At 41.5% G+C, this 26,193-nt stretch overlaps 1 protein-coding gene across 1 annotated transcript; it reads left to right on the forward strand.

Moving 5' to 3' along the window:
• Nucleotides 1–116: 116 nt before the first annotated feature.
• On the forward strand, nucleotides 117–22,343 carry CMTM6 (CKLF like MARVEL transmembrane domain containing 6). The gene is given in 5 exon segments (XM_073333360.2): nucleotides 117–201; nucleotides 203–557; nucleotides 13,352–13,528; nucleotides 15,723–15,821; nucleotides 17,619–22,343. Coding segments are annotated over 5 exon segments (825 nt in total). The 5' UTR covers nucleotides 117–148; the 3' UTR covers nucleotides 17,760–22,343.
• The last annotated feature ends 3,850 nt before the right edge of the window (nucleotides 22,344–26,193 follow it).

The raw sequence follows: 26,193 nt of genomic DNA on the forward strand, positions 1-26,193 counted from the left end.
TCGCAAAAAGAAAAGGAGGACTTGTGGCTCCTGAGAGACTAACCAGTTTATTTGAGCGTAAAGCTTTCGTGAGCTACAGCTTACGCTCAAATAAACAGGTTAGTCTCTCAGGAGCCACAAGTCCTCCTTTTCTTTTTGTCTAAAACGCATGTCGCTGGGGAGAGGGCCGCTCAGCACAGGTCACGGCGCGCAGGCACCCCGGGGGCGGGCACAGGGGACGTGCCGGGGACTTCAGCGCTGGGCGGGGTTTCCCCGAAGCGCAGGGCGGGGAGTCCAGGAGGCGGCGCGGCCGGGGCGCGGCCGGATTCGCGCTTTTCCCCCGGCGGCGGAGGGACGTTCCTGCGCCCTGGTGGCCCGCGGGCGCCGCAGCCCGGCCTTTGGGTTTCGTTTGGCCGCAGCCCGGGCTGCCGGAGCCCGCCCCGCCTGCTATGGACAACGGCGCCGTGTACAACCAGACCACCGAGCTGCAGCGCGAGCCGCAGAGCAAGCCCTGCGCCTGCGCCTGCACCCTCCACCGGCTCACCCCGCAGCGCCTGCTGCTCAAAGCGGCGCAAGCGGTGAGTGAGCCCCGGCCTCGCGGGCCTACCCGGGGCGGGGGGACGCGCGGCGCGGTATGCGCTGGGGCTCCGGGCGGCGAGAAACTCGGTGTGTCGCGGCCCTGCCGGGCTGGTCCCGGGCGGCTCGAGCCTCTCGCTGGTTCTTCTGGGCCGGAGCTGCGCGCCCGCGCCTGCCCGCCCCGCTGGGAGCGCGCCTAGCCCGTGGGGGTGCGAGGTGTGGCCCCGCTCTGGTCCCGGACGTGGCCCTGTTTATCGCTCGCGCCAGGCAGGGCTGGGGTGCGGCGCAGCGCAGCGCAGCGGGGTTGCCTGTTGCTCTGGTGAAACCAGACAGCAGCTCCGGGTGCTCTGGGGAAGTGTTGGGGGCCTGTAGAAACGCTTGGCGCTGCCCTAGCGCAGGGGGCTGGACTGGTCCTTCTTAGCCCTGCATTTCTGTGGGTCCTCTGCCCCCTTGCTGTTGTCCCTGCATTTACCTGGGACCCTGCCCTCTGCTCTGGCACGGCTGGCTTTGGAGTAGAGGGTGGTGTGCTGTGTGCAATAGGGTTGACGCCTTTGTTGACTATACAGTGCAGGGTCACAAAGCAAAAAAGGGGTTAACAGACATTAATTGCCTCAGCCATCTTGGTTCATTAGTCTCTTTTATTAGGCCAGCTTCTGCTGGTGAGAGGGCAGCTTTCGAGCTTACACTGAGCCCTTCTTCAGGTCTCTGAAGTGAAAAGAGGAGCTGTGTAAGCTCAAAAGCCGGTCTCTCACCAGTGGAGATTGGGTCTAATAAAATATATCCCTGCACCCACCATCTCTCTCTAATATCCTGAGACCAAGAGGCTACACCAACACTGCATACAACATTAATTAATATTTCTTAACCTGTTGTCTTGCACAATGTCACTTTCCCCCTCCCCATTTACAGTCTTCCTTCTTTCCACACCACTCCCCTGCTCTTTGTTGTTCCTGTCTTGACACCATTCTCCCTTTGTACTTGGACGTGAATGCTCAACTAGATTAGTAGATTTTCAAAAAATCACTTGTTTCAAGTCCACTAAAAAGAAAACTTTATGGTGCTTTTATTTATTTGGATGTTGATATAAATCTGCTTCATGTTAGAGCCATAGAAATCCTGGCTATTGTGTTAAGTTTATAATTCTCTGTTATAAACTAAGCTGTCTACATAAAAAGAGGACAAAATTGAGTACAACAAAAAAGAATGTTTCCAGCTGCCCCTTGGTTGTGTTGCATGTGTTTTATTTGGCAATGAATACTGTTGCTATAAGTATGAAGTTGTAAATGTAGTTGTTACTGTGTTAAATTTCATGTTTTTCTTTTTTCATTAGTGAGTTTTCTGTGTTTGTTTCTGTCTGCAATCTTTTACTGCCTCTTTTGATTTCCATTTTGTAGGCTATATCTATCATTGCACAAAATATCAGGTGGCATATAAAAATGACCAATAACATGTTAAGACAAAACCTTACTCTAACAAAAACAAATCTTAAAAATAATATCCTAGACTCCTAACCAAAATAGAAGTTAGTACAGATACTACTACTTTTAAATGTAGACACAGAGCCACCATTTACTTCAGTCAGAGAATTTAGCTTGATATAAAAAGTCTTAACTGAATTTAAAAAGTTAAAACAATAGTCTAAATCAAATGGCAAATCTATAACTCCTGGTCATATTAAATAGAACACTTTCAACTTTTAAAGGCCAGTATATTGGTGAACTGGCATTTGCGATTCTAATATCGCTTCTGCAGACTCAAACTATTATTACTGTGGAGGCATCTTCACAGAACCAGTATGGCACATCTATTTGGACAGTACAGTCACAGACACTGACTGTTTAGAAGTTTGTGCTATATTTAGCAAGTGATTTCAATTGGTTTTGTAGGTTCAAATAATAAGCAGGATCCAGAGCACGCAGTCCACTGTGGCATTCTATTTGTGGTCTTAGCATTTGAACTTAAAATTAAACTGGTCTGAACTTATGTGAAGGCCTTAACGTTCTGTACCAGAGGCGCCATTCCATTAATATAGGTGGTAGCAAATCTTGGTTGACCCTCATTATATTGTGGTGAGCTACTGTAGTGGGGTTGGAGTGTTACATAGTGGATCACTCTAAGTCAAAAGAATCCTAAGCCTTCAAAAGGAAGGAATCCTCTTCTGCTGGCTTTTTATGTGTATTTTGTGTAATCTTTTGCTCCTTATTCATAAATGTGGGAGGTCATAAATGATCTCTCTCAAATTTCTGGTTAATATATACAAAAATTAAAACAGCACAGCATGGTTTGGCTTTAGGGAAGATAGTGAAACCTAAATGGGAACGGGACTCAACAATAAAATGTCAGTATCAGTTTTCCTGAAAGCTGAGTGGGTTTTAGGTCTGCAGTGTCATACTCACAAGAGTGTCAGGTGATTTCTGCCCTTGGTCATTAATCAGGCACTGCCAAAAAGAGAACCATAACATTTGAAAACATATGACAGTCATTTAAAAAAGAAAAAGAATATGCCAGGTAATGGTAAGGTAACACACAAAACTTCAGAAAGTTATGGTTTAAATTTATATTTAAACCATTCTCAAAGCCCTAAAGTGCTTTATATAAATATTTTTGAGGGTAAATTTGTTCTTTGATTTGTTTTGTTTTTTAATGATAAAACATTTACTGTTAGATAAAATGAACCTGGTGGGTATTACTGCCATGCAAACACTTTGCTCATATAAACAGTCCTGGTAATTTATATAGACTACTCGTGTGCCTTCATAGACAACTACAGGTGCATCCCTCTGGCAACAGCCTTTCCGCTTAGGGGGGAGAGGGAAATTGCTAGAACCATTCATAAGCAAAACAACACAAGAGAATGCTGGGCCCATGTGAGCACAAACTCAACAGTTCTTAAAGCTTTGGCAGTTTATGGCCTTATCTCGTCACTGTAGGGACACCAGAAGGGTAGGTAACCAAAGCCAGATTTCTCTTTAGCTCATCAGAGAGATACTTCATTAATCTTTAGAGCCCTGCAAATGTGTGGATATCCACGGATGCGGATATTTGCGGACCATGTTTGTGGATTGAATGTGGATACAAATCTTTTATCTGCGCGGGGCTCTACCTCGCTTCTTTCTCTCCCAAAATGCACAAATCTTTGAGTTCTTGGCAGGGTGGATTTGATTTAAATCACTAGTCAGGCTCGATTTAATCCTGGATTTCTACATAAAAGTGCATTCTTGTTGATTGTTATAACCTTAATAGTATTCTTCACAACTCAGATAGATGAGACCCCAATTGGGTCTCTTTTATGGTCTGCTGCCATTATAGGTTTTCCCTTCTAGTAAGAGAATGGTATGGTAGATCTCAAATCAATGAAGGCTACATCCAGAAAGACCTCCAGACTTCTGGAATATGCTGCTCAAACAGTTTCACTTTTGTTTCTACTGCCTGTCCCTCCCTTCTCACATTTATCTCCAGACTACTACTTTTCCAGATCTGTTCCGCCCCCAACAATCTTCTTGAACTTTTTGAAATGCACTTTTAGAGAGAGGTAAGGATTGGCTCTGTGTACACAAATTTGCAGAGGGACAATAGGGCTGAGGTCTGTTATTTCTCACCTCTATATATTATTTATTTCTTTATTTAAAAACATTTTTGCTGTTAACAAGTATGTTATCTCTGGAGACACAAATCCACAGTTTGAGAACTGCAAAACTAATAATTTCTGATTGTATCTTCTAGACCAGAGGTGGGCAAATTGAGGGAGTCTTGGGGTTCTACCCTGGTTCTTGGTCCAGACACACATTCAAAAATAAATCTTGTACATTACTGTGGTTGAAATTCAGGTCGCTTTCTATGAGTGACATGCCCTTGTCGAATGAAAGCGTATAAAGGCTTCAGTTTACTTAAAAATTATTTGTGAAATAGTTTTACTTGTTTTGGAAATCCAGGTAAGTAATATGAAAGGGAAAGTAAGAAATCCAGGTAATATGTTATGTAATCTCTGCAATCTGTTGTGTAGTAATGTGGTCTAATGGATAGCGCAATGGGAGTTAGCAGAAGTGAGTTCCAATCTTGGCTTTACCATTGACCTACTGTGTGGCATTGGGAAGGTCATATTACCTCTCTGTCTCTTATTCCCCTCCCACTCTTTTGTCTATGTTGTCTATTCAGCTCTTTGGGGTAGCAGCTGTCTCTCACTATATTTTTTACAGTAAATAGCACATTGGGGTGCTAGAGACTAGTGTCATACAGATAATATGCAAAACAGTGATTAAAACTGAGTACTGCAATCTTAAAATTGCAAACTACCACTTTTCTAGGGTGCTTTTTAAATAGGATGTTACATACAGCAAATCATCTGTGATTCCATTATATGTATGGTACAATATTCCCTAAAATACTGTAAAGCCAACTGCAGAGAACTACTTTCCACTTTTAAGATCATGGCATGATATTCTCAATGGAGAGAACTCTCTACTTATGACTCATAGTTGTTAGAGATAAATAATGATAAGATATGCTGACTGCTGAAGCCTCTTTTTGAAACCACTTTTGTGTATCACATAAAAATGTACCTGCCAAAGAACTTTGTTATTAAGTATTAACTTTGGCATTTGGTATTCAGAACTTTGAGTTTTGCATGGAGTTCTTTTAATTTTGGTTAATACAAAAGGAATTTAGTTTCAATCCAAAACTGGTTCAAATTCTGTAGAAAGTTGGATCGGAGAAGGCACATTGTGCCAAGACCTAGGATTCTGAATTGATAACTAAAGCAATAATATTTGTCATTTAAGTGGCGGATTTAAAAAGAAAAAGTATTGAATGCAGAAACCTTAGTGCATAACGCTAGACTGAAAAGGAAAGTTATAATTTAAGCTTAAAGATCTGCTCTTGCTTCTGAACTATTCATTCACTGCACAAACCCTGCTTTTAAAGACTTGTGAAATCAGCAGAATCCTTTGAATAGCAACCTTTAGTATGTAATTTTAAACCAGAAGATTTCACTGGGGAAATGGTACAATTGAGGCTCTAAACAACAGTGGTTAAACAGTTACAATTTCATAGGCAAGTATTTCACTTTCTTTAACTTTCCTTTGTTTTCACAACTTTAGTTTGTATGTTCAGACCTATCTAACATTAAGGCTTGACAGAATTATACAGAACTACTAAGAGTGTATATAATGTTAGTATCAATAAGTGACTATCATTCAAGTGATAAAGGAGGGTATTAATATCGGGTGGATGGGTGTGGATGCGCAACATGGGGCTAATGTATTAAAAGTGAGCTGTAATACCTTTTGGCCACATTGCTACCCTGTGCACTGCATAGCAGAGGGTAAACTGACATTGTAGAGGAGAGACAGAACTTGCGTACATTCTCCCTAGTGGTCTTCAGACAGTGTAGAACAGAGGTTCTCAAACTTATTTGATCACACCCCCCTTTTTTTACATCTGTAGTAGTTTATGCCCTTCCTACTGCCACACAAATATATATACTGATTTATTTATTTTTAAATCAACATGCAGCTCTCAGTAAGTATCTAAAACAGTAAGGCATTGATTCAAACAGCCATTTAAGTATATAGGCAATACCGTATCATGACACCTTTACTTACGCGCTGCTGCTGGCGGTGGCATTGCCTTCAGAGCTGGGTGGCTGGAGCATGGTGGCTGCTGGCTGGGCACCCAGCTCTGAAGGCAGTGCTGCTGCCAGCAGCTTCTCAAGCCCCTCTAACCCACAGTGTTTGAGAATCTCTGGTATAGAAGACTCTGCACAGTAAAGGCTCTGCAATTCTGGAAGGGAAGAGAAGCGAGGGAGCAGCCATTCTCTACAGGTGGTTTACCCATGGGTCTAAGAGTTTTCAGAGTGCTAATTCAAATAAAAATTACTGCTGGTTGAAAGTCCTTAGGATGATTTTCTGTGCTTTTCCGGGAGGGACCTCATGGTAGCACTTTTTTCTAAAGAACTGTGCTCTCATGGAGAGTGGATAATTAGGGAAGTATAGTGCAGAGGCATTTGTCCTCCACAGGTACTTCGGCTCCAGTTAGCCTCTAAAGAGCTGTGTGGCTGTCAGGACCTCTGCAGGTTTTAAAGGCAGGGGACCCTCGACAATAATTCTGAGGAAACTCTGAAACGTGGAATCTCCTGTGCCCTATTGAGGAAAATCCATGTCTTTGTACAGCATCTCGTGCCCTGGGGTCTTGGACTCTGACTGGGATTTTTAGGCTCTACCACACTACAAATAATAATATAGGACGGATGATGGCCCTTTGTTAATATGAGAAATAATTATTTGATGTGTTAAATAGCTTTAACAGAATACTATGAATGTATAAAGTGAAGTTAGATATACAATTAAAAAAGAACTATTTAAAATCAGTTTTCCCTTCCTCATCTTGCTAGTCAACTCTTTTGTGTTTGTTTTCCCCCTTGCAACAGTTTAAGGAGAGCACTCAAAAGAGCATAGTAAGCAGTTAACTGCCCCTTCTACAGATGACTACAGTTAACAGAAATGCGGAAGAAAATACCAATTAAGAATAGAGCAATTAAGTCTTCATAATTCCAGATAAAGAACTCAGTTGTAGGGAGAAAAGGACAGTACATTTCCTTTTAAATAATTTCCCTCTAAAGCTTATGTCAAGGTTCCTCCCCCACTCTGAACTCTAGGGTACAGATGTGGGGACCTGCATGAAAAACCTCCTAAGCTTATCTTTACCAGCTTAGGTCAAAACTTCCCCAAGATACAAAATATTACACCTTGGACAGGCCGCTACCACCACCAAACTAATACTGGTTACTGGGGAAGAGCTGTTTGGACGCGTCCTTCCCCCCAAAATACTTCCCAAAACCTTGCACCCCACTTCCTGGACAAGGTTTGGTAAAAAGCCTCACCAATTTGTCTAGGTGACTACAGACCCAGACCCTTGGATCTTAAGAACAATGAACAATCCTCCCAACACTTGCACCCCCCCTTTCCTGGGAAATGTTGGATAAAAAGCCTCACCAATTTGCATAGGTGACCACAAACCCAAACCCTTGGATCTGAGAACAATGAAAAAGCATTCAGTGTTTTACAAGAAGACTTTTAATAAAAAATAGAAGTAAATAGAAATAAAGAAATCCCCCCTGTAAAATCAGGATGGTAGATATCTTACAGGGTAATTAGATTCAAAAACATAGAGAACCCCTCTAGGCAAAACCTTAAGTTACAAAAAAGATACACAGACAGAAATAGTTATTCTATTCAGCACAATTCTTTTCTCAGCCATTTAAAGAAATCATAATCTAACACATACCTAGCTAGATTACTTACTAAAAGTTCTAAGACTCCATTCCTGTTCTGTCCCCGGCCAAGACGACTACAGACAGACACAGACCCTTTGTTTCTCTCCCTCCTCCCAGCTTTTGAAAGTATCTTGTCTCCTCATTGGTCATTTTGGTCAGGTGCCAGCGAGGTTACCTTTAGCTTCTTAACCCTTTACAGGTGAGAGGAGCTTTCCCCTGGCCAGGAGGGATTTCAAAGGGGTTTACCCTTCCCTTTATATTTATGACAGCTTATAATAAGAAATTGAGCTTGAAGGAGTAGTTACAAAAAAACCCACAGCTGCCAATTTACATAATAGGAAAAGCATGGTTGACCGTATGCTGTCAAATTCTGCATGTAGGAAAAACCTCTTTACCTGAAGGAGTCGTTTAAATGGTGATACCTTTCCTCTTCATCACTGATTTTAAATTTAACTGTGGCACGTTCATTAACATGCAAGCAGCTGAATGACTTTCAGGGACAAAAGGATAGCTGTTAGTAAATATTCATGAGCCATTTGGTTTTGGATCAAGCGGAGGAGCACCATTGCTCCAGCGTCATGGTTATTTGGGTTTCTGAGCTCTGTTCAAAGTGGGTTTCTAGCAATTATGTTTTGCTTCTTTTCTGCTCTACTTTTTCACAGGGCAGCGAAGGTGATTCATACTGAAACTCTTCACTGCTGATAAAGAGCACAAATTATGAATGAAAACGAAAACATGTGACTCACATTTTCAGTGTGCTTGTGATAAACACTGTAATGAGGAAATGGAAAATACCTGTAATGGCTATCTTTGCTTTTTAAATTAAAAAGCAAGTGCAAAAAAGGACATCCCCCCATACATCCTCAAAAAATGGATTTGAAATATTTTGGAGAAATCTATAGTAATCATTATTTTATGCAGAAGTTGATTTCTAAGCAATCTGTCTAATAGCAACTACAGGAGAAAAAGGAAGTACGCTGAGAAATGGCCTTATTGTTTTTGTTTCTTAGCTGTAGTTCTTTTCACTCTTTAAGATGTATCCTATTTAATACTGTTGAGTATTCAATATAGAATATTAGTCTGAAATGTTGCCCTCTGGGCACGGTTTAGATTGGGAAATTTACAGTTCACATGTGCTGACCTGCTAATAATATTCATATTAAAAGAAAAACTCAGGCTGAACATTATTTTCCTTGACTAGGATCCACTATGTAGCATGTGCAGCAGCTTGGTGCAAGTTATTAACTAGAAAATATCAGTCAAAAGTAGCTGTTTTGAATTCCAACTCTTTAAATGGACACTGGCAACTAATTGTCCAAAATAAGTGTTTTTAATTAAAATATTTTTCTGCCTTTTAGTGAGTCCAAATACATATTATTGTGCTATTATATGAAAATCAGACAGTGGAACCTAGTTAGAGTGATTATTTAAAGATGTAAAGGGGGAGATGGAGATATTATCAAAATCTTTGGATAAACAGAGAAGATGACAACCCTGATTCTTAGGCTTGGTCTATCCTTAAAAACTTTTACTGGTGTAACTATGCTGGTGTGTGATATTTTACCAGTATAGTTATGCCAGTAAAAGCGTTGGTGTGGATGTAGTTATACCGGTATAACTTATTTTGCTTTGCTGAACTGGAATAAGGCCATGTCTGCACTACAGACTTGTGCTGGCATAGCTTTACAGTCAGGTGTGTGAAAAGGTGTAATCCCTGACTGACATAGCTCTGCCCCCAGAAGTCTGTAGTGTAGACACTGCCTGTACTAGAAAAAAATGAGATTTTCCTGATATAGATTGTACAGATGTACAGATTGTACAGCAGCCGGGGACATTAGAACTTGTCTTAGTGAGAAGAAATGATCTATCCATCCATCACCTTTTCGATCTTTCTGTTTTCATATATGCCTGCCTGCTTTCTGCCTCTCTATCACCATATATAATCCTCTGCCTATTTATCATGTAGTATAGTTGTACTATACCAGTACAAGCATAACTTTGTTGATGTAGCTGCATGCACACTAGGTGTGCTTTGCCAGTATAGGAATACCGGTATATTATATTGGTAAAGTAATCCTAGTGTAGACATAGCCTAAACTATATCAGTCTAAGCACTTTCCTATGGGTTTAACTGCTGGTATACTGGGGGTGGGGTTTGTCTGTTTAACTATGCCAGCATAGGTAGTGTCAAAACTTAAGTGTAGAGAAGGCTTTGGAGAGTACTGGTTTTCCCAAGGTTTTCTGTGTCTAGTAGGACTGATACTTGGGCTTACAAGTGAAATTGACCCATCTAGTTCTATTATACAGGCGTAGCAACAATGTAATTAATAAGGATTTCTAAGATATGTAACAAATCTATCTAAAGTGGCAGGACATAGAGTTGTAAAACTATAGCAATGTCGTGTAACCCTTCTGCCCGTCAGAGTTGGCAGCAACAAGGGCCGGGTTCAGTATCTAGGGGTTCCGTTTCAATAACACAGTGCAAAACCGGCTCGAGCCCTCACCCAGTGACCTGGGACAATTACATACCACCCCCCAGGCAATACTGAGCGGCAATACTTCCCCTCTCGCAAGCACAGAGTCTGAGAGTAACAAAAACCTTTTAATAAAGGAGGGAAACAGTGCAGCATTATGTTGGGGAAACACCACAAACAGGATTCATAACACCAACCATGAGCAAAAGACCCACCCCCAAGTAAGTTTGGCAGTGACCTTTTCCCCTCAGGCTCTTAAATCCAGCAACCTACTAGTCACCCCCCTCCCACTGTTCTTGGTCAGTGCAGCCCCCCCAGAGTTCAGAAATTCATCTGCAGAGTTTACCTCCCAGCCTGGGTGAAAGTGGAGGGAGGTATGGGGGGCATCTTACATGCTCTGCTGCTCGGGTCAATGGCCAAGTGCCACGCCTCTCCATGGGGTTCTGCTGCAGTCTTCACCACCAGCCGCGCCTCTCCGTCAGCTGCCCTGCTATCCGCTCCACTCCGTGCCTCTCCACTGGCTGTCCGCTCCTCTCCGCCAGCCGCCCAGCTATCCACTCCACTCTCTGCGCTAGTCCTCCTGCTGTCCGCTGACCAACTTGTCTTCATGTCCCTCCCACTTAACACAGCTCTCAGCAACTTCACCAGTTTCAGCTCTCAGTGATTTTTGGCTGGTAGCAGGGGGAGCCTCAGGGCTGGTGCACCACTAGCCCAAAGTCGGTCTAATGCTTAGACCTAGGGGTCAGTGATTTCAGCTCTGCAGGATGTACCAAGACTCCTAAGGGAGCCAAAATTAGCTCTGTTATTACACCATGGAGAGAGGAGGCATCAAAGTAGTGTTTGGGGCCCAAACTACCAGGTACCCATACCTGTCCCCAGCCTCTTTCAATTCCCTGGGTTTTGGAACCCCTTGTCCCTTGCCTAGCGAGTGCTACGTAGTTGAGGGCGAGTCCCTCCGTCATCAAATGCCAAGTACAGTTCTACTGTCCTTGATTCACATAGGATAACAACACTTTATTACTCCTGCCCCAATAACAGAGAGACTGATCTGACAGCAGCCAAAGTGACCATTTGGGCAAGCAGTCCATCATGCTAGGCAGGGTGGGTGTGCCCATGCAAACAAGAGTGCCCATGAAAACAAGATCAGCCCCTGAAATCCTTTTCCACAGCTCACCACCAGATGTCAGGGTAGAGCTCATTCTGACTCTGCTTTCAGTCACATAAACTTTTATAAGTTAATTTTGCTTTGTAAATTTAAAGGTATTAAAACTAATAACATTTTGTCTAGAGATGAGCATGCTGTCTGCGTATAGTCAAATCATGGATTCTGACCATAAAGTTGGTAGAGATAGGTAGTACTGCAAAGGTGATGGCATTAGCTCTCTGTGGCCTGGTCTATACAAAATGTAAGACTAGGAGAAATATTTCCTTTTGTTTTGGTTTGAAATTTCAGTGGAAACCCTCCCTCCCCCCAAAAACAAACAAACAAAAAAACCCAACCATTCTTCTGCAATTCAATTACAGAGTCAAAATTTCCTACTGTTGCATTCTGCCTTTGGTAGCACCACTAGATGTAGTTGAGACAGATCTCGTATTTTCACCTCCATGTTGCCTAAACCTGTTCAGAGTAGACTGGCATGTTGGTTAGATGATGTGCTGGTAAAAGTGCTGAAGGCCTGTGTACACTGCAACCTTTGCAGCTGCTGCAACAGTAATGAATTGCAAATCATGAATTTGCCAGTGTAGATACAGGCTATGAGGGGGATGGGTGTGGAGATGAGCAAAGTCTTGTTAAGAGTGATACCTGAAGGTTAAGATCAACATTAATAGAGTCCTGAAGTTAAGCCCTCTACCCAGGAAGGCTTGCATGATACAAGTTGTATTTGTAAAAAAGTGAATGGTTGGCATGGAAACAAAGCCTTCATAGAGTTACCCTTAATTTTATGACCCAGTCAGGTTCTCCCTTCCTGGAATGTCCTACTCCATTGAATCTTTACTGTTGGGGTTTGTCCCCTAGGTCAGTAATATAGTATGGGGAAACCTAGCCATACGGAACTGGCCAAAATGAGAGAACTGCAAACAAAATGTTATGCAAACACACTTGAGAGGATAACAATACAACTATGTTCTCCTTTCCTTAAGCTGGGGAAACATTTATTTAAGGTGACTTGTCCTGTGGACAGCCTAGTTATCATAACTTTTTGCTTGTTTGTTTTTTTAGTAGCTCAAATGAGGTCTCTTTTAAAAAAAAAATAACTCGTGTCCTTCCCTTGAAAATAAGATGGTCTGAGGTGAGTGTAGAACTTCTGGTAGATTGATCAATTGGTGTATCTGACCTTGGTCTCAGCAAAAAAACTTGCTGTCTGCTTTGGAAAAGAGCCATTTCCGCATTCTGCACTGGGGTGGGGAGTGTGTGCATAATTAGCTAGGTGTACTTTCTCTGAAATATGGCGGGGGCACAAATGGTTCATCAGCATCAAAAGTAGAATTTCAAGTAGCAGCTGAGTTGGATGAGCTGCTTCTGCCATTTATTATAAGGAAGCTGGGGCACTAGTTTTCATTTTCAGCTCTGGGCTGTACATACCAGCCAATGCACCTGAGACTACATTCAGGTCTTGCAGCATTCCCAGTAGGCAGAAAGAAATACAATTTTGCTTGTCCTGAGTGGGCATCTGACAACCAAAAACCTGTCTTCCTAGTCTGCTCCCTTCACTCTCATGCATGAAACCATGAACTGGTAATGTATATTGTATAGTCAACAAGTGTGTGTCTGGTGTAGTGTGTGCTGTTCAGCTGCCTGTACTGTATTAGTTAATTTTTACAGCAAGCTTGCATTTTTCTCTACATATCAAGTGTTTAATTTGTGGCATTTTTGTACTTGTCTAGTGGTCTGTCAGGTCACAAACCACAAATACAAAATTGTTTTGGCTTTGACATTTAAACTTTTCTTTTATCAGAAATAATTATTTTCACTGCTTTAATATCAGCTGACTGCCTGATACAGACATTGGCAAATGGATTAGATAATTTGAATAATCTTTTTTTTCCACAGCTGCTTTCCCTTTTGGCCTTCATCCTTGAAGAAATTGTGGAGAGTTGTATCCTGTGTGGTGGGCTTTACTTCTTCGAGTTTATAAGTTTCAGTGCTACCTTTCTGAGTATCCTGATACTGACTGTATATTGCACCTCTGCATATGAAAAAGTTGAGAAGGATAAATTAATCAAATTGGTAAGGAACTGCTTTATCATTATTTTCACTTCTAAATTTTAAGGTGTTTTTTGTTAAAGCAATTTAAATTACATAACTGTTCTGTCCAGACAAGATACACTATTTGTTAACAAGACTACACAATGTTAACTGAGTTACCTTCTTTATATTAGCAACTATTTACACATTTTCACATTGGCTACAGTGAGATACAGAGTTTCAGCTCTGGGCTGTGGAACTGGAAAGCTGACTGCTGGTTCTAAACCTGGGATAAAAGACCCAGGGTTCAGACCAAAGCAGGTGTTTCTCCTCTGTGTGACCCTTAACTAGCTGAGTGGCATAAAAGAGCGTGAAGAAAGGGGTTAAAACTGCTTGAAAAATCACTTGACAAAATGAGTCCTATGCCAGTGAATCTCCTCCCTGCATATTACTGTGGGTGAGGGAAGGCACAGTGCATTTCAGTATTTTCCAATGTTATCTATCCGGACATACAGTGAAGATTCTTATGTGTGATAAGAAAAGGAGTACTTGTGGCACCTTAAAGACTAACCAGTTTATTTGAGCATAAGCTTTCGTGAACTACATCCGATGAAGTGAGCTGTAGCTCATGAAAGCTCATGCTCAAATAAATTGGTTAGTCTCTAAGGTGCCACAAGTACTCCTTTTCTTTTTGCGAATACAGACTAACACAGCTGTTACTCTGAAACCTGTCATTATGAGTGATAATAGGTTTAGTTAAGGATCAGTAAGCATGTTTTATTTAACACAAGTTCTCTTGAGCATGTGTGTGCATCTCTTTTGTTACAGCTAAGTTTAATACACTTTTAAGTCTGCAAGGAACCATTATGAACAACTAATCTGACCTCCTGCATAACACAGGCCACATGATTTCACCCTGTAATTCCCATGTTTGCATTTCTGACTCTGCAGGTGATTGTCATGTCTGTTTCAAGATCATTTTTGTAAAGCAAGTTGGGATTCCTTTGGTATAAAAGGCTATAGATAGAATCAAATTCTGTTCTTAAAAGGGCTTTCCTGTGTTTTCTCATCTCTGATATCTAAAACAAGAAGTGCAGGTTTTTCCTCTGGTATTGCATTAAGTAAAAATGAGTAAAGGGGAATGTAACAGGCTACAGACTCACCCAGTGGCACCTCCTGCTGGCCATCTGGGAATTAGCTCTTTTTATCAGTTCCAGAGCACCCTCTGCTGGTGTCTCTCTGTTGCTGGCCTGTGTCCCTCCCAGACCCCAGTGCCCTTTTACCTGGAGTGTTGCCCCTCCAGGCAGTATCCCAGAGATCTGGGTCTCCCCTCCCTGGGGAAGCCTCCACCCTCTATCCCCACCTTGCCTCAACCTATGGGCTACTGCCAGTCACCATCTAATCCCCTTTCACTGGGGCCAACTGCAGTCCGTATAAGCCAGTCATCATGGGCAAGGGGGGTTTGGACCTGCTGCCTCTGCCTAACCTTGGGGTGCCCTGTTGCAACCCCAGTACCCTGTCTTAGGCTGTCTGCCAGGCCTGCAGTTTTTCCAGTCTGGAGCCTCCCAGCTCCTCTGGCCTTCCCCAGCTCTGCTTCACCTCAGGTACGCTCCCCAGCAGCCAGGCCCATCTCTCTCCACAGCTAGAGGAGACTGTGTGCTCTTGGCCCACTGCCCTCTTATAAGGGCCAGCTGGGCCCTGATTAAGCCGGGCATGGCCCCCAGCTGAGGCTGTTTCTCCCAATCAGCCCCACTTTTCCTTCTCTGCCACAGCCCTCTCCCTGGGCTTTTTTGAGGCAGGAGTGGGTGACCACCTGCTACAGGGAAGAACAAGTCAGAACTCACAAAATGTGAGACCAGGAGAAATATTTCCATGTGGTTTTGTTTGTTTGTTTTTTGTTTTTAAATTTCAGTGGAATTTTTTTTTTTTTTTCCAAAAAACAAACATTCTTCTGCAACCCAAACATGGCAACACTGAGAACCTGTAGTGAAAAGTAAATTAGATTATTAAAACTGGGAATTTTTTAAATCTCTTGTGCTAGTGGCATGGGTAATGTGTGTTTAATGAGATTTTTTTTTAAAAGTGACTGTCCTTTTCAATTAAAATATAAATGAGTAGTCTCCATCACACATGAATACACATACCCATCTGAAACTCGTTCTACCTCCCTTTCTGGTTCCTTTACCAACCAGTGCCTCCACTAGTTTGTAATTTTCTTTTTTTTTAATGATTGCAGGATTTCTGGGTCACTACAGTAGTGGGAGTTCTCTTTTTTGTAGCTTCCATTGTGTTTGCTGCAACCAGTGACAAGTCATCTGTTGAAACTGTTGCAATTGTAAGTATGTGAAAACACTCCAGACTCCATACTGTGTTAAACCTTCAGCTCATGGTTTAGAGGAAGGGAAGCTCTGGCCAGGTTGTGGGCAGAAAACAGAAGGCAATGCATTTGTTGAGATAAGGATGCAGGAAGAGGTGGCTACATTAGGGCTCCTAAGACCTGGTACATAAATCTCTGCTACAACAGAGTGTGGGAGATCCACATGATGGGCACATTCTCTAGCTGTGGTCTTCATAAGGTTTGCTGGAAGCTCGGTGCCCCCTAGGAGCTCCATAATATTGTGGATGCTGGGAAAAGCTCTTAGTCCCCTCTGTTAGCTTTGCAACCTTGGCCCTATATTTTCTGACCCCTCCCTGGGTCACTGTCCTCATTTCACCCTTCCTTCTGACCCTGGCCCTCAAGGTTCTACACCTTTTCTCTCAGACTCACCAGTTTTGTTCTTGCTTTCTCCACAACAAAGAGACACCCGTGACTGGCCCATGCCAGCTGACTCAGGCTCGCAGGGCTTGGGGTGCGATGCTGTTTCACTGCTGTTTAGATGTCTGGACTCGGGCTGGAGCCCATGGTTTTGGGACCAGATGAGCTGAGGCTAGAGGTGGAGAGGGAATGAGGTTGGGCTGGAGGCAGAGCAGGGGTTGGAGCGGAGCTGCGGCGGAAATCAGAGCTGGTCTGAGGGCTGAGCAGGGCTGGGCAGCGCTCCCTCCCTCCCGCCCCCCGAATGTTCCTCCACGCCGCACACCACAGTTTGGGGACCACTGTCCTAGGGACTCTAGAACATTCTCATAAAGGATGAGTGGGTAGTGGTAACAGACATACAGCTGGGGAGTCAGTTATAGCAGGGAGGGCACTTGCAGAGTTCAAGTGTGCAGAATATTCAGAGCATCTAGGAAGCAATATGGTACCAGAAATAGTTAGACGAGCAGCAGGGCATGTACCTCACAAGGAACACTGGATGTTCGGCAGTTCTGGGATTCATGTGGAGAAGTCATAGTGTCTCGCTTCTCCAGCACACTTTTTAAAGAGTCTCCATATTATTGCTGTGGTAATTTATAAAGCATCAAAATGAAAGAACATTCTTCTTGAATAAAGATTCATTAGAAAAGTAAAGAACTCTTATCCTATAATCAGAATGATCTTAGAATTTACAGGAAGAATATGTTTATCTTTTGTAATATTCGTTTGTGACACAAACATTAACTCAGACACTTTCATGGCTCCTCGCTCCCTCCCTCCCCCCAAAACAGGGAGATGGAAGAATTCTTTCACTCTTAGATCTAATTGTTTATATTCTATTGTGTTGGCTCAAATCAACTGTATAAAACTATCTTTCTCAAACTTCACAGAATCTCGTTAATGCTCAGGCACCAGTTTGACTCATTTTTAGTTGGCCTTGACTATATCTCTACTGTGCTACTACCTCACCTAACACTTCAAAAAAAAAAATAGCATTAATGTCTGCTTCTAAGCTAGTATGTAAAAAGTTTTTACTCTGAATTCCTTGCAATCAAACAGTAAGGTCCTGTACCATGCACACCTGATCCAAGAAATAAAAACTATATAAGTAAAAAAATATGTCACACTTATGATTTCTGATCTGTTTTTGTTAAGAACTGAACCATTGACTTCAAAAGACTGGAGACTGGCTGTATATAGAAATACTACAGTAAAGCTGGGGTGGGGAGGGGTTGCAGGAAGAAGATTGCTTATTCTCTTGCTTCAGGTTCTCAATCAAAGTTGGAATAATATTAATGTTTATGTATACATTTTAAATAACTGTTTCTTTCACATTCACAGGTGTTTGGCTTTTTCGCAAGTATAGGATTTCTAGCTGATGGTATTCACTTTTTTATGGAGAATCGTAAAGTGAAGGAAAATAAAGTGGAGAACACTGGCAACACACAGAACACACCAGAAAATCAGCCGCTGAATAACTAAAGCTGAACTTTAAAAAAGTCCTTTAATTTCTATGAGTTAAATTAATCAAGGTGAAATACTTTAATTTCCCTACTTATTCCACTGCATTGAGGGTAACTTTGTCTTCTCTCTCTTTTGCATCTATCCAGCTTTGTACAAGTCTGACCCTATCATAAGCTTTTATAGACTCCTTACGTTTTTTAACAATAGTATGTGGAGCATCAGGGCTTGTACAATTCTCCATCTAACTTGTTCTGACTAATAATTGTCAGAGGGACATTCTAAAAGGAAGAAATTGCCTCCAAATAGATTTTTTTTCTATTTAAACATAAAATAGACATCAGTAACTGAAAGCACTGAGACTTCTGAGAAGAATGACTGTAGTACAGGGGAACTCATCAGGCTTAAATTCTGAATTATGTTTTAAAAATATTTAAATTTTATGTAAATACAGCAGGCCAGAATTAGAATCTGTTGCATTAATTCACACCTACCTATGTATGCGATATCCAGCTTCTTGCCTCTGATACTAAGAATGAAGTAGTACAATAAAACTCTTTCCTTGTTTTATCGGTTAAACTGTGAATGTAAAAGGGAAACTAAATTTTGCAATCTCATCGAGGTTTCTGTCCCCAAACAAGTCATTCTTTACTTTGATTTTATCTTGTGTGTCTTACTCCGTACTTCTAGATTCTGTTTTGTTTTGTGTCTCTGAAAGTCACTGCTCTTTTTTAAAGGCAGTCGGTAAAACAGATACAGCTAGCTTGTGTGTGTTTGATAGTCAAGTGGTGTATCATAGAGTGACTTTTGCACTCCATATTTGTGGAAGTTTAAAGCTGTAAGTGATGCATTCTTTAAAAATATCATTAAACCCATTAAGGAAAGAAGAAATTTGAAAATTAAGAGGAAAGGTTAAGAGGCCAATATTTTCAGCCTAGAGGAAAGAAAACTGAGAGGAAACTAACTGCCTGTAAACAGCTAAAGGGATATATTTTAAAAAAAGGGGGCAGGGACCAATTAATCCTTTCAGTTCACGAGGGCAGCACAAAAAGTAATTAGCTTAAGCTTTGCCAGGGAAAGTTTTAACTTAAAAATGAAATAATAAAACTTTGGCACTGTTCCAGTGCATATCACACATACTGTTAATAACATGTACAGTTTGTCCATGTAAAATTGAAGATGAATGGTCATGAAAGTTGATTATTGTTTGTCCTTGCACCTACGTGCAACTCAGTTGATGAATGGATAAATAAGTAAGCAAGCAGTTGTATAAACTTCTAGACTTAAGACAGCAGCCCATGGGATGAAAAGGGAAGCTATTAGTGAGCAGTGGGTTAGGCACAAGCAGTGCAAGGATGCAAAAGACCAGACAGGTTGAGTCACATATGCAAGGCAGTGGTGAAAAGGCATTCTTCAGATTGGGGTTTTTTTCTGTGGAGGGGAAAATGAGATTCTTACACCTGCAAGGGTGGGCTATGTAAGCAGGATAAATTGTAGTAAACTTCCAAGAGAGCATGAGGTGCCCCAAAGTAGATATTTAACCAAAAAAAACCCCAAAACTCTGGTATCTTAGAGGCCTTGTTATGTAAAAGTAGTTTGTCTGACTTTTCATGACTCTTGCCATGTCTTCCATGATTTGAGACTATTAACATCACTTTCCCAAAATGTATTAAGTCAAACCTACAGCCCTTTAAATCATTGAGGCAGCACTGAGACTAAACCCTCTAGGAACGGGTTGTCTTCTACTCTCGCCCTATTTTGAGGACAGAGTAGTAGTTAGGGAGTTAAAGTATTGTAAGTGAAATCAGAGGCTTTTTCTAAGGCTGCTACTTTCTGATGATCAAACATAACATGGTTGTAATGGTGTCCCTTTGTTAAATGTGTCAGCTCCTGAACATTTGAACCTGTTTGTGAAGGAAATCTGACACTAACACTACATTTTGCTGAATATTATCAATCTTTGGCTCCATCCTGTTTTGTTAATTTCTCTGCGCATGGTTTTTACTAATTTTTTTTACTTTTTGCATCAAAAGTGGCTATAAGTCTTGATTTTAAATATAAATGTAAAAATAAGCTTGTTGCAATGATATCTAGAATGACTTCCACCAAGAACCCTTTGTTGTTTTGTTAAATTTTATTTTCCCAGTGTGGGGGTTGGCCATGCTTTCCCCAGCATGCAAGTATGTGAAGAGACTCCCCGTTGTCAAAAAACCAATATTTGTGCTTCCTCTGCAGCACTCAGCTCTTGGACAGAGCAGAGTCAATTAACTCTCCAATGTCCTTTATAGAATTAGATAAATTTGTGTTGGAAGAGGTGTGTTAAGTCATCTCTCTGCCATGGTTTCTTATCTCTGTAATAATAAAGTGCATTTGGTACTCACATAGTAAAGTTATAGGCACCAATAGAAGAACCTAGATACATCCCATGATCTCAAAATGCTTTACAAAGAGGCAATAACTACTAAGTTCATTTTTACAGATGAAGAGACTGAAGTACAGAGAGGCCAAGTGATTTTCTGTTATATGGAGTCAGTGCCAGAAGAATGACTAGAATTCAAGTCTCCTGACTTACAGTCCTATGATCTTACCACTAAACCATGCAAAAATGGAGATACTTATGCACCTTTGTAGAGCACTTTGAGACCTTGATATAAGTAGAAAGTAGCATTCAGTCCACCGCCTTGCTATGTCGGGACCGTTCCCTGCAGCGTGTGTTCCTAGTGTGTTGTCCAGCAATGGGGCTTCCACCACTCTCAACAAATGGGTGACCCTCATCTAGATTTGAGTATCAACTTATTTCTTTCTGCAATAAGAGACCAAAAATGCCTTTTTCCAATAGAAAGGGATGAAAAACATTTGTGATCAACTGTGTTATGAAAGGGGAATGGATAATGTTTGAAAACTAGTTAGCTCTACTTTCTAATCCGCTATGGGCGGTCTCTAGGAGGTGGCAGGCCCACGACCCTCAAAAGCACACCCAGTTTTTGTCAGACGTGCAGTCTCTCATGTGGCAATAGAGTGCTGCCACTAGACCAGCCTGGACTTGGGTTCAAGTGAGTTGATGCACGTTGTTGTGGATGTACAGAACTGGAATTACTGACTTAAAATGATGTGTGTGTGTGTGTAGTGGTGTTGGCATAAGTTTTATGAGCATGGTGTTGGTCTAAAACTCTTCATTTTTTGTTTTAAAAAGACTTTTTGGGATTACAACTCTTATTTGAGTTTCTTTAAGTGAACCTATGAAGACTGAGCATGTAACTTTTTCATAGATATTTGGAAGCAGTTTTTACAAACAACCATAGAAACCATATAAATAGAAGAGAGCTGAACGTAAGTCCTTCAGAGCCCGGACACACTTGTACGTTGGCTGGAGTGAGAGACTTTATTGCTGTAAAAATGGTTTGGAATTTTTTTCACACAGTCAAAAAATATCCTATTTGATGGGTTTTTTTTGTCAGACTCCGCTCTTTGTTTTTTTTTTTTTTTTTTTTTTAAATTAGGCTTGGTCTCAAAAGTGGAGAGGGGCAGTTTTAAGCAGGATTAAATGTTCCTGAAAAAATTCTTGCTTCATCAGTAATAAATCCTGTGGAAGAGAGTAATGGCTATTGGCAGCTTACCTGTGCATAGTGTCCTATCTCCAAGAGAGGGTCATCAGTAGTTGCCTATGGGGTTATGGGCCTGCTCCCATCCCTGTTGAGAGTCTTAAGCCTATTGCAATGGATCCTTCTCAGACACCAGAAGCACCTGATGAGTCTTTATACCAGATTCCGTGGTGACAAAGCTTTTATCCCATTTATGCTTTCCAGGAAATTGTTAATCTTATTTTTAGACTCCATATTTAACGTACCTTAAAATTACTATATCGATAGAAGAGAAAAGCAAGCAGTATCCCTTGGATACTAGATATCAAAAGTTGTTACTGTATGTTACTGTGTCAACTCTATTGTTAAGGATATTGGGTTACTGTAGGCTTCCACAATTGTATTTGGTTCCCTCCCCAACCTCCACCCCTTTCCCAATTTCACCCTCCACACCTGGAAAGCAGTGAACTATCTTGCACTATTCCCAGAATTCTGCCAAAGATGTTTTGACATAACACCACTTGCCATCATGTTGATTTCAGTTCCATTGAAAGCACAGAAACCAACTCCTACAAGAGAAATACAAAACTTCCAGTAAAGGGAAACATTTTGTGAGGTTCTTTATAGAGTATGTATAACTGATTGCCACAGCAAATTAGCTTGATAGTGCCCTATTTAAAATATAAAATTTATGTATAAAAACACCTTTGAATATGTTCATTTGTTGCTGTACATGTGTAATGTATATCTAGATAACTTTTCACTGGCGAATTTAATTTGTATTTTCATTACTTTGAGATTTAAGGAGGGGTTTTTTTATGTTTACTGGGTTAGGAAAATATAATGGTTGTATAACTATGTACAGTTCTTTGGCTTGTACTGCAAATGCCTTGAAATTCCAGTTGAAGTATTTCAAAATACTTCAAGAATGTTCCATTCTAAACCTGTGGCCTTTTAAATGTGCTATGGTTTTTTACTGGATTTCTAAAATATTTTAATTTTAAATAAAATATTAGTAACTTGCTTCCAGTCTTTCTCATCTCATCTACTAACAATCTGGCATTAATATCTACTTCTGCTAGAGGAAAATGAAGGAAATTGCTTCCTCCTTTGTTTCTCGTTAGGGCCATTTCTCCTGTTTGATGGAGCGGGCTTCCATTGTGCTTAGACTGGGGAGAAGTATTCATCTTACAGTCTTATGAAGTTGGACATTTTCAGTGAAAGTCCCACAAATTATCTTCTGAAATCTGCTCAATATTGTGACACTGAAAAATACTGTGCTAAAATGGTCCTTCCACTATAGACTTTACACATACAGTTTGCTGTAAGTTACTTGGGATGTACAGTTCCAAGTACTGCTTTTCAATGGACTGGATTATTTCTTGGGGCATTTAAAAAAAACAAATGGTAGGCTTGTGTTAAGAAGGCTCACAAACGAAAAGGTAGTTGTAGGGATAGTGCATTTATCCTAGCTTAGAGAAGAATGATCAAACTACTCAGCTGGGTAAGAATTTAAATTAGATGTCTGTTTTGAAAATGTTTCTCTAAGTGCTAAAAAATTCTCAGTCAAACATGCAGGTTTTGGGGGAAATAGCTTTTTACATTTTTATCCTATTTCTGTTTTCATTGTGCTCCTAAATCCTTCCACGCCACCAAGCGTGTTATATTATTGCTCCCATGTAATGGTGACAGAGAGGCGTCTTTCTCTCTCAGGCTTTTTTTACTTATTTTTTTGCAAACCATGTGAGCATGGTATAACGACACACCTTTTTGTTCACCATATGCATTGAAATTGGTATAAAGGGTGAAGTGTACCTCAGTTTTTGTATCAGGACTGGAGGGGTGAAACCTGTCTCCACTCAAGTCAATGTGGGCTTGGTTTCCAGATGAACATACCAATCAGAATTCTGTTAGGGATTTCTGGGACAAAAAAATGTCTTGTAAATTTGAAAAGGGTTTAACTTGAGAAAAGTGTGACTGGAACAATTAGCCACAAACACAAGAAACAAGGCACAATAATGTAACGGAAGAGTAACACCTGTGGATTTATAGAAAATGAACGTAACTCAAGTAATGGGAAGGGCAGTGCAGCTTGTTCACAAGTACAAAGTCCATATTACTACTGACATAGTGAGACACAGCAGGGCTTTGTCCCTGAGTAACTCCTATACAGTCAGTGGAGTTATACCAGTATAACAAAGCAGAATATCTAATCTGTGGGCTCACTAGATAATATGCAGGTAGCACCTGTATGCTACGGTTCATCCGTCTGCAGTTCATTGCAGAGGTCAGTTTCTGTAGGGTAGGAAGAGCTTCCTCTTTAGAGCAAGGAGCATGACATGCCACCTACACTCTCATGCAATGCAGCGTGTGCTTCCTTTAACACTGAAGAGTGGATACCAAGCAGATCAATCACATGGGTTTTATTCCTGTTGAATTCAAAGGAGCAATTTCTCTTAATCTTTTAGACACATTGAGACACAGCACATCCTGCTTTTCACTATTTTTGTCTGTATGAGATCTTCCCCACTTCTGCAATTAGGCTATCCTTACTTTCTCACCCACCAGCTTGAGACTCTTGGTATGAGACTGTCATGGCCACACACATGTAAAGTAAGTCAGGCCAGGAGATGAAGAGCGGCTTCTGGTGATGGTGGCTAGGGATTCCCTGTCAGCTGAGGCCCACGGGTGTTCTAGTGAGATGATACCAAAGATGAAGAAATGATGATGGTGACCAACCTTGGTGGCTAAGGAGTGTGTGTGTGTCTGTGAAAGAGAAGTTGGTTGTTGGGTCATAGAGGCCTAAAGCCCTCAATATACCGTACGTATAAAATTATTTCTCCCCCTTTTGACTAAATCCATCTCTTGTAAAGTCTATGGCCTTTAATGTTTTGTCTTCCATTAATTTTCAAAAATGTGCTTTGGAAGAATCCTTACGTGAGATTTCTGAGGGAGCCTATGGGAATTAGGGGCACAAATCCCACTGACTTTTGATAGGACTTGTGCTCCTAAATCATGTGGATGTTTGAAATTCTTCCCTCTTCAGCTGCCTGTCCCCTGAGCAAGCCAGGCTTTCTCGGACCAGCTTATTTAGAATAGTCCCATGTATACTCTAATTCAGTCAATATACTAGTAAGAATCTTCTTTCTTCCTCCTCAAAGGAGCTGGGCAGTTGTGTGTGTGCTCCAAGCAACCAGAATAGCTTGGGCTTTCCCATTTGAAAAGGATGTTGGCTTTAGGCCTTTTTTGTAGTCTATGCGGCTGCCTCTATTTTGCTGGTAAAGATTGTCAATTAAAGCAATTACCATTTGGTGATGAGAAAGCGAGGTAGTTTTAAGTGCCCTATATTCCTGGACTCTTCTTCTGTTGGCACAAAGGAGCCTTCTGCTTTGTGTGTGATTACCCACCCTCCAAATGTTAGAGGCAGCATGTATGTTGTGTCATATCTGTGTACTGTCAGCCAGCAGAGAAAGCTGCAGCAGAAAAGTTTGCCCACAAGAGGGCAAAAGAACTCCATCAATGAGAATTGCTTGGTATTAACTTTCAAAATCCTCCCCTGCCCCCTTCTAGTTTTACATTAGTTTTGGTTTAACCTCACAGTCCTTCTCTTGGTGAGTGTTGCTAAATGAGCTTACTCGATATTTTACTAGTGCAAACTGATTTCTAACCTGCAACTAATTTCCCAGTATGGCCTCCAGGCCTTTTTAAAAAGAAAGGATCAGATCAATGATTTTCCAGGGATGGTTTTTATCTTCTGCCAGAATTGGATTGGATCAACTTGGGGATAAGACCTCTGATGTCTGTAACTGTTACTGCACTTTCAGTGGTTTCATTTCCCACACTTCAGTAGAAACACAGAGGTTGGCAGAGTCACAATGCACTATCTGACTTTTGTTTGGTACAGTGATACAGCTTTTGCCCTTTTCACCTTGTGACTTGGAAAAATTGCCATGACCATACAGCAGCCCTAATCACAGGGATGATGAGGTCATATGAACTAGTAAATTAGTTGACTGTAGGAGGGAAACAGGACTTGTTCTGCAACAGAAAACACTTTTTTTTTAATTATTAAAATCAAAGTCCCAGTTTGAGGGCTGGAGAAGGGAGAGGAACTTCCTCTTTGGCAGGCAAGGCCTAGTGCTATAGCACTCCTTTAGCTTGGTTTCCGTCACCCTCCCAGCTAGAGTAATGCATAGTAAATAGCAAATCAGATCCAATTCTTTTGGGTATTTATTACAAGATGGGAGAGGGCATTACTCAACAATGACTCCTGTGTTTGTATCAAATATGTGTGCATTGTTGCAGCTGGGGTATGCTTAATAACTGCCATGAAGCCCCTCTCTCAAACTTACCTTAAGTAGAGTACCTGGTTCATAATGTGTTCTGCAGATGGCTTAGCAGTATAGACAGCTGGGTCTGGCACTCAGGTTTCTCACCGAGTATTTAATAACTGGCTAGTCAGCAGCCAGAATTTGTGGCCAGTTACTTCCCATTGTTTGTTTGTCTTTTTAGCATCTATGCATGTGCACTCATGCTTTCTTGAACTGTTTATAAAAGCACAGGCAGGACCTGAAAGTCACCATTGTGTGCAGTTCACTCAGTGCCCATTGTGCAGATAGGACCCAGGTGTGCTTTACCTCTGTATTTTCTAGCCCCATTCAGAATAGGGGGTTGGTTGCTAAAAACACCTGCCTCCTGTCTGCACTCCTAGGGTTACCATATTCGAACATTCAAAAAAGAGATCACTCCACAGGGGGGAATTTACCCCCCCGGCCCTGCCCCCATTCCAGACCCAAATCCCTGCCCCAGCCCCACCTCCTCCCCTGACCATACTGCGTTCCCCCCCCACCCCCAAGCTGCGTGAAACAGTTGTT

This window comes from Lepidochelys kempii, chromosome 2 (assembly GCF_965140285.1).
Source record: "Lepidochelys kempii isolate rLepKem1 chromosome 2, rLepKem1.hap1, whole genome shotgun sequence".
Lineage (NCBI taxonomy): Eukaryota > Metazoa > Chordata > Testudines > Cheloniidae > Lepidochelys > Lepidochelys kempii.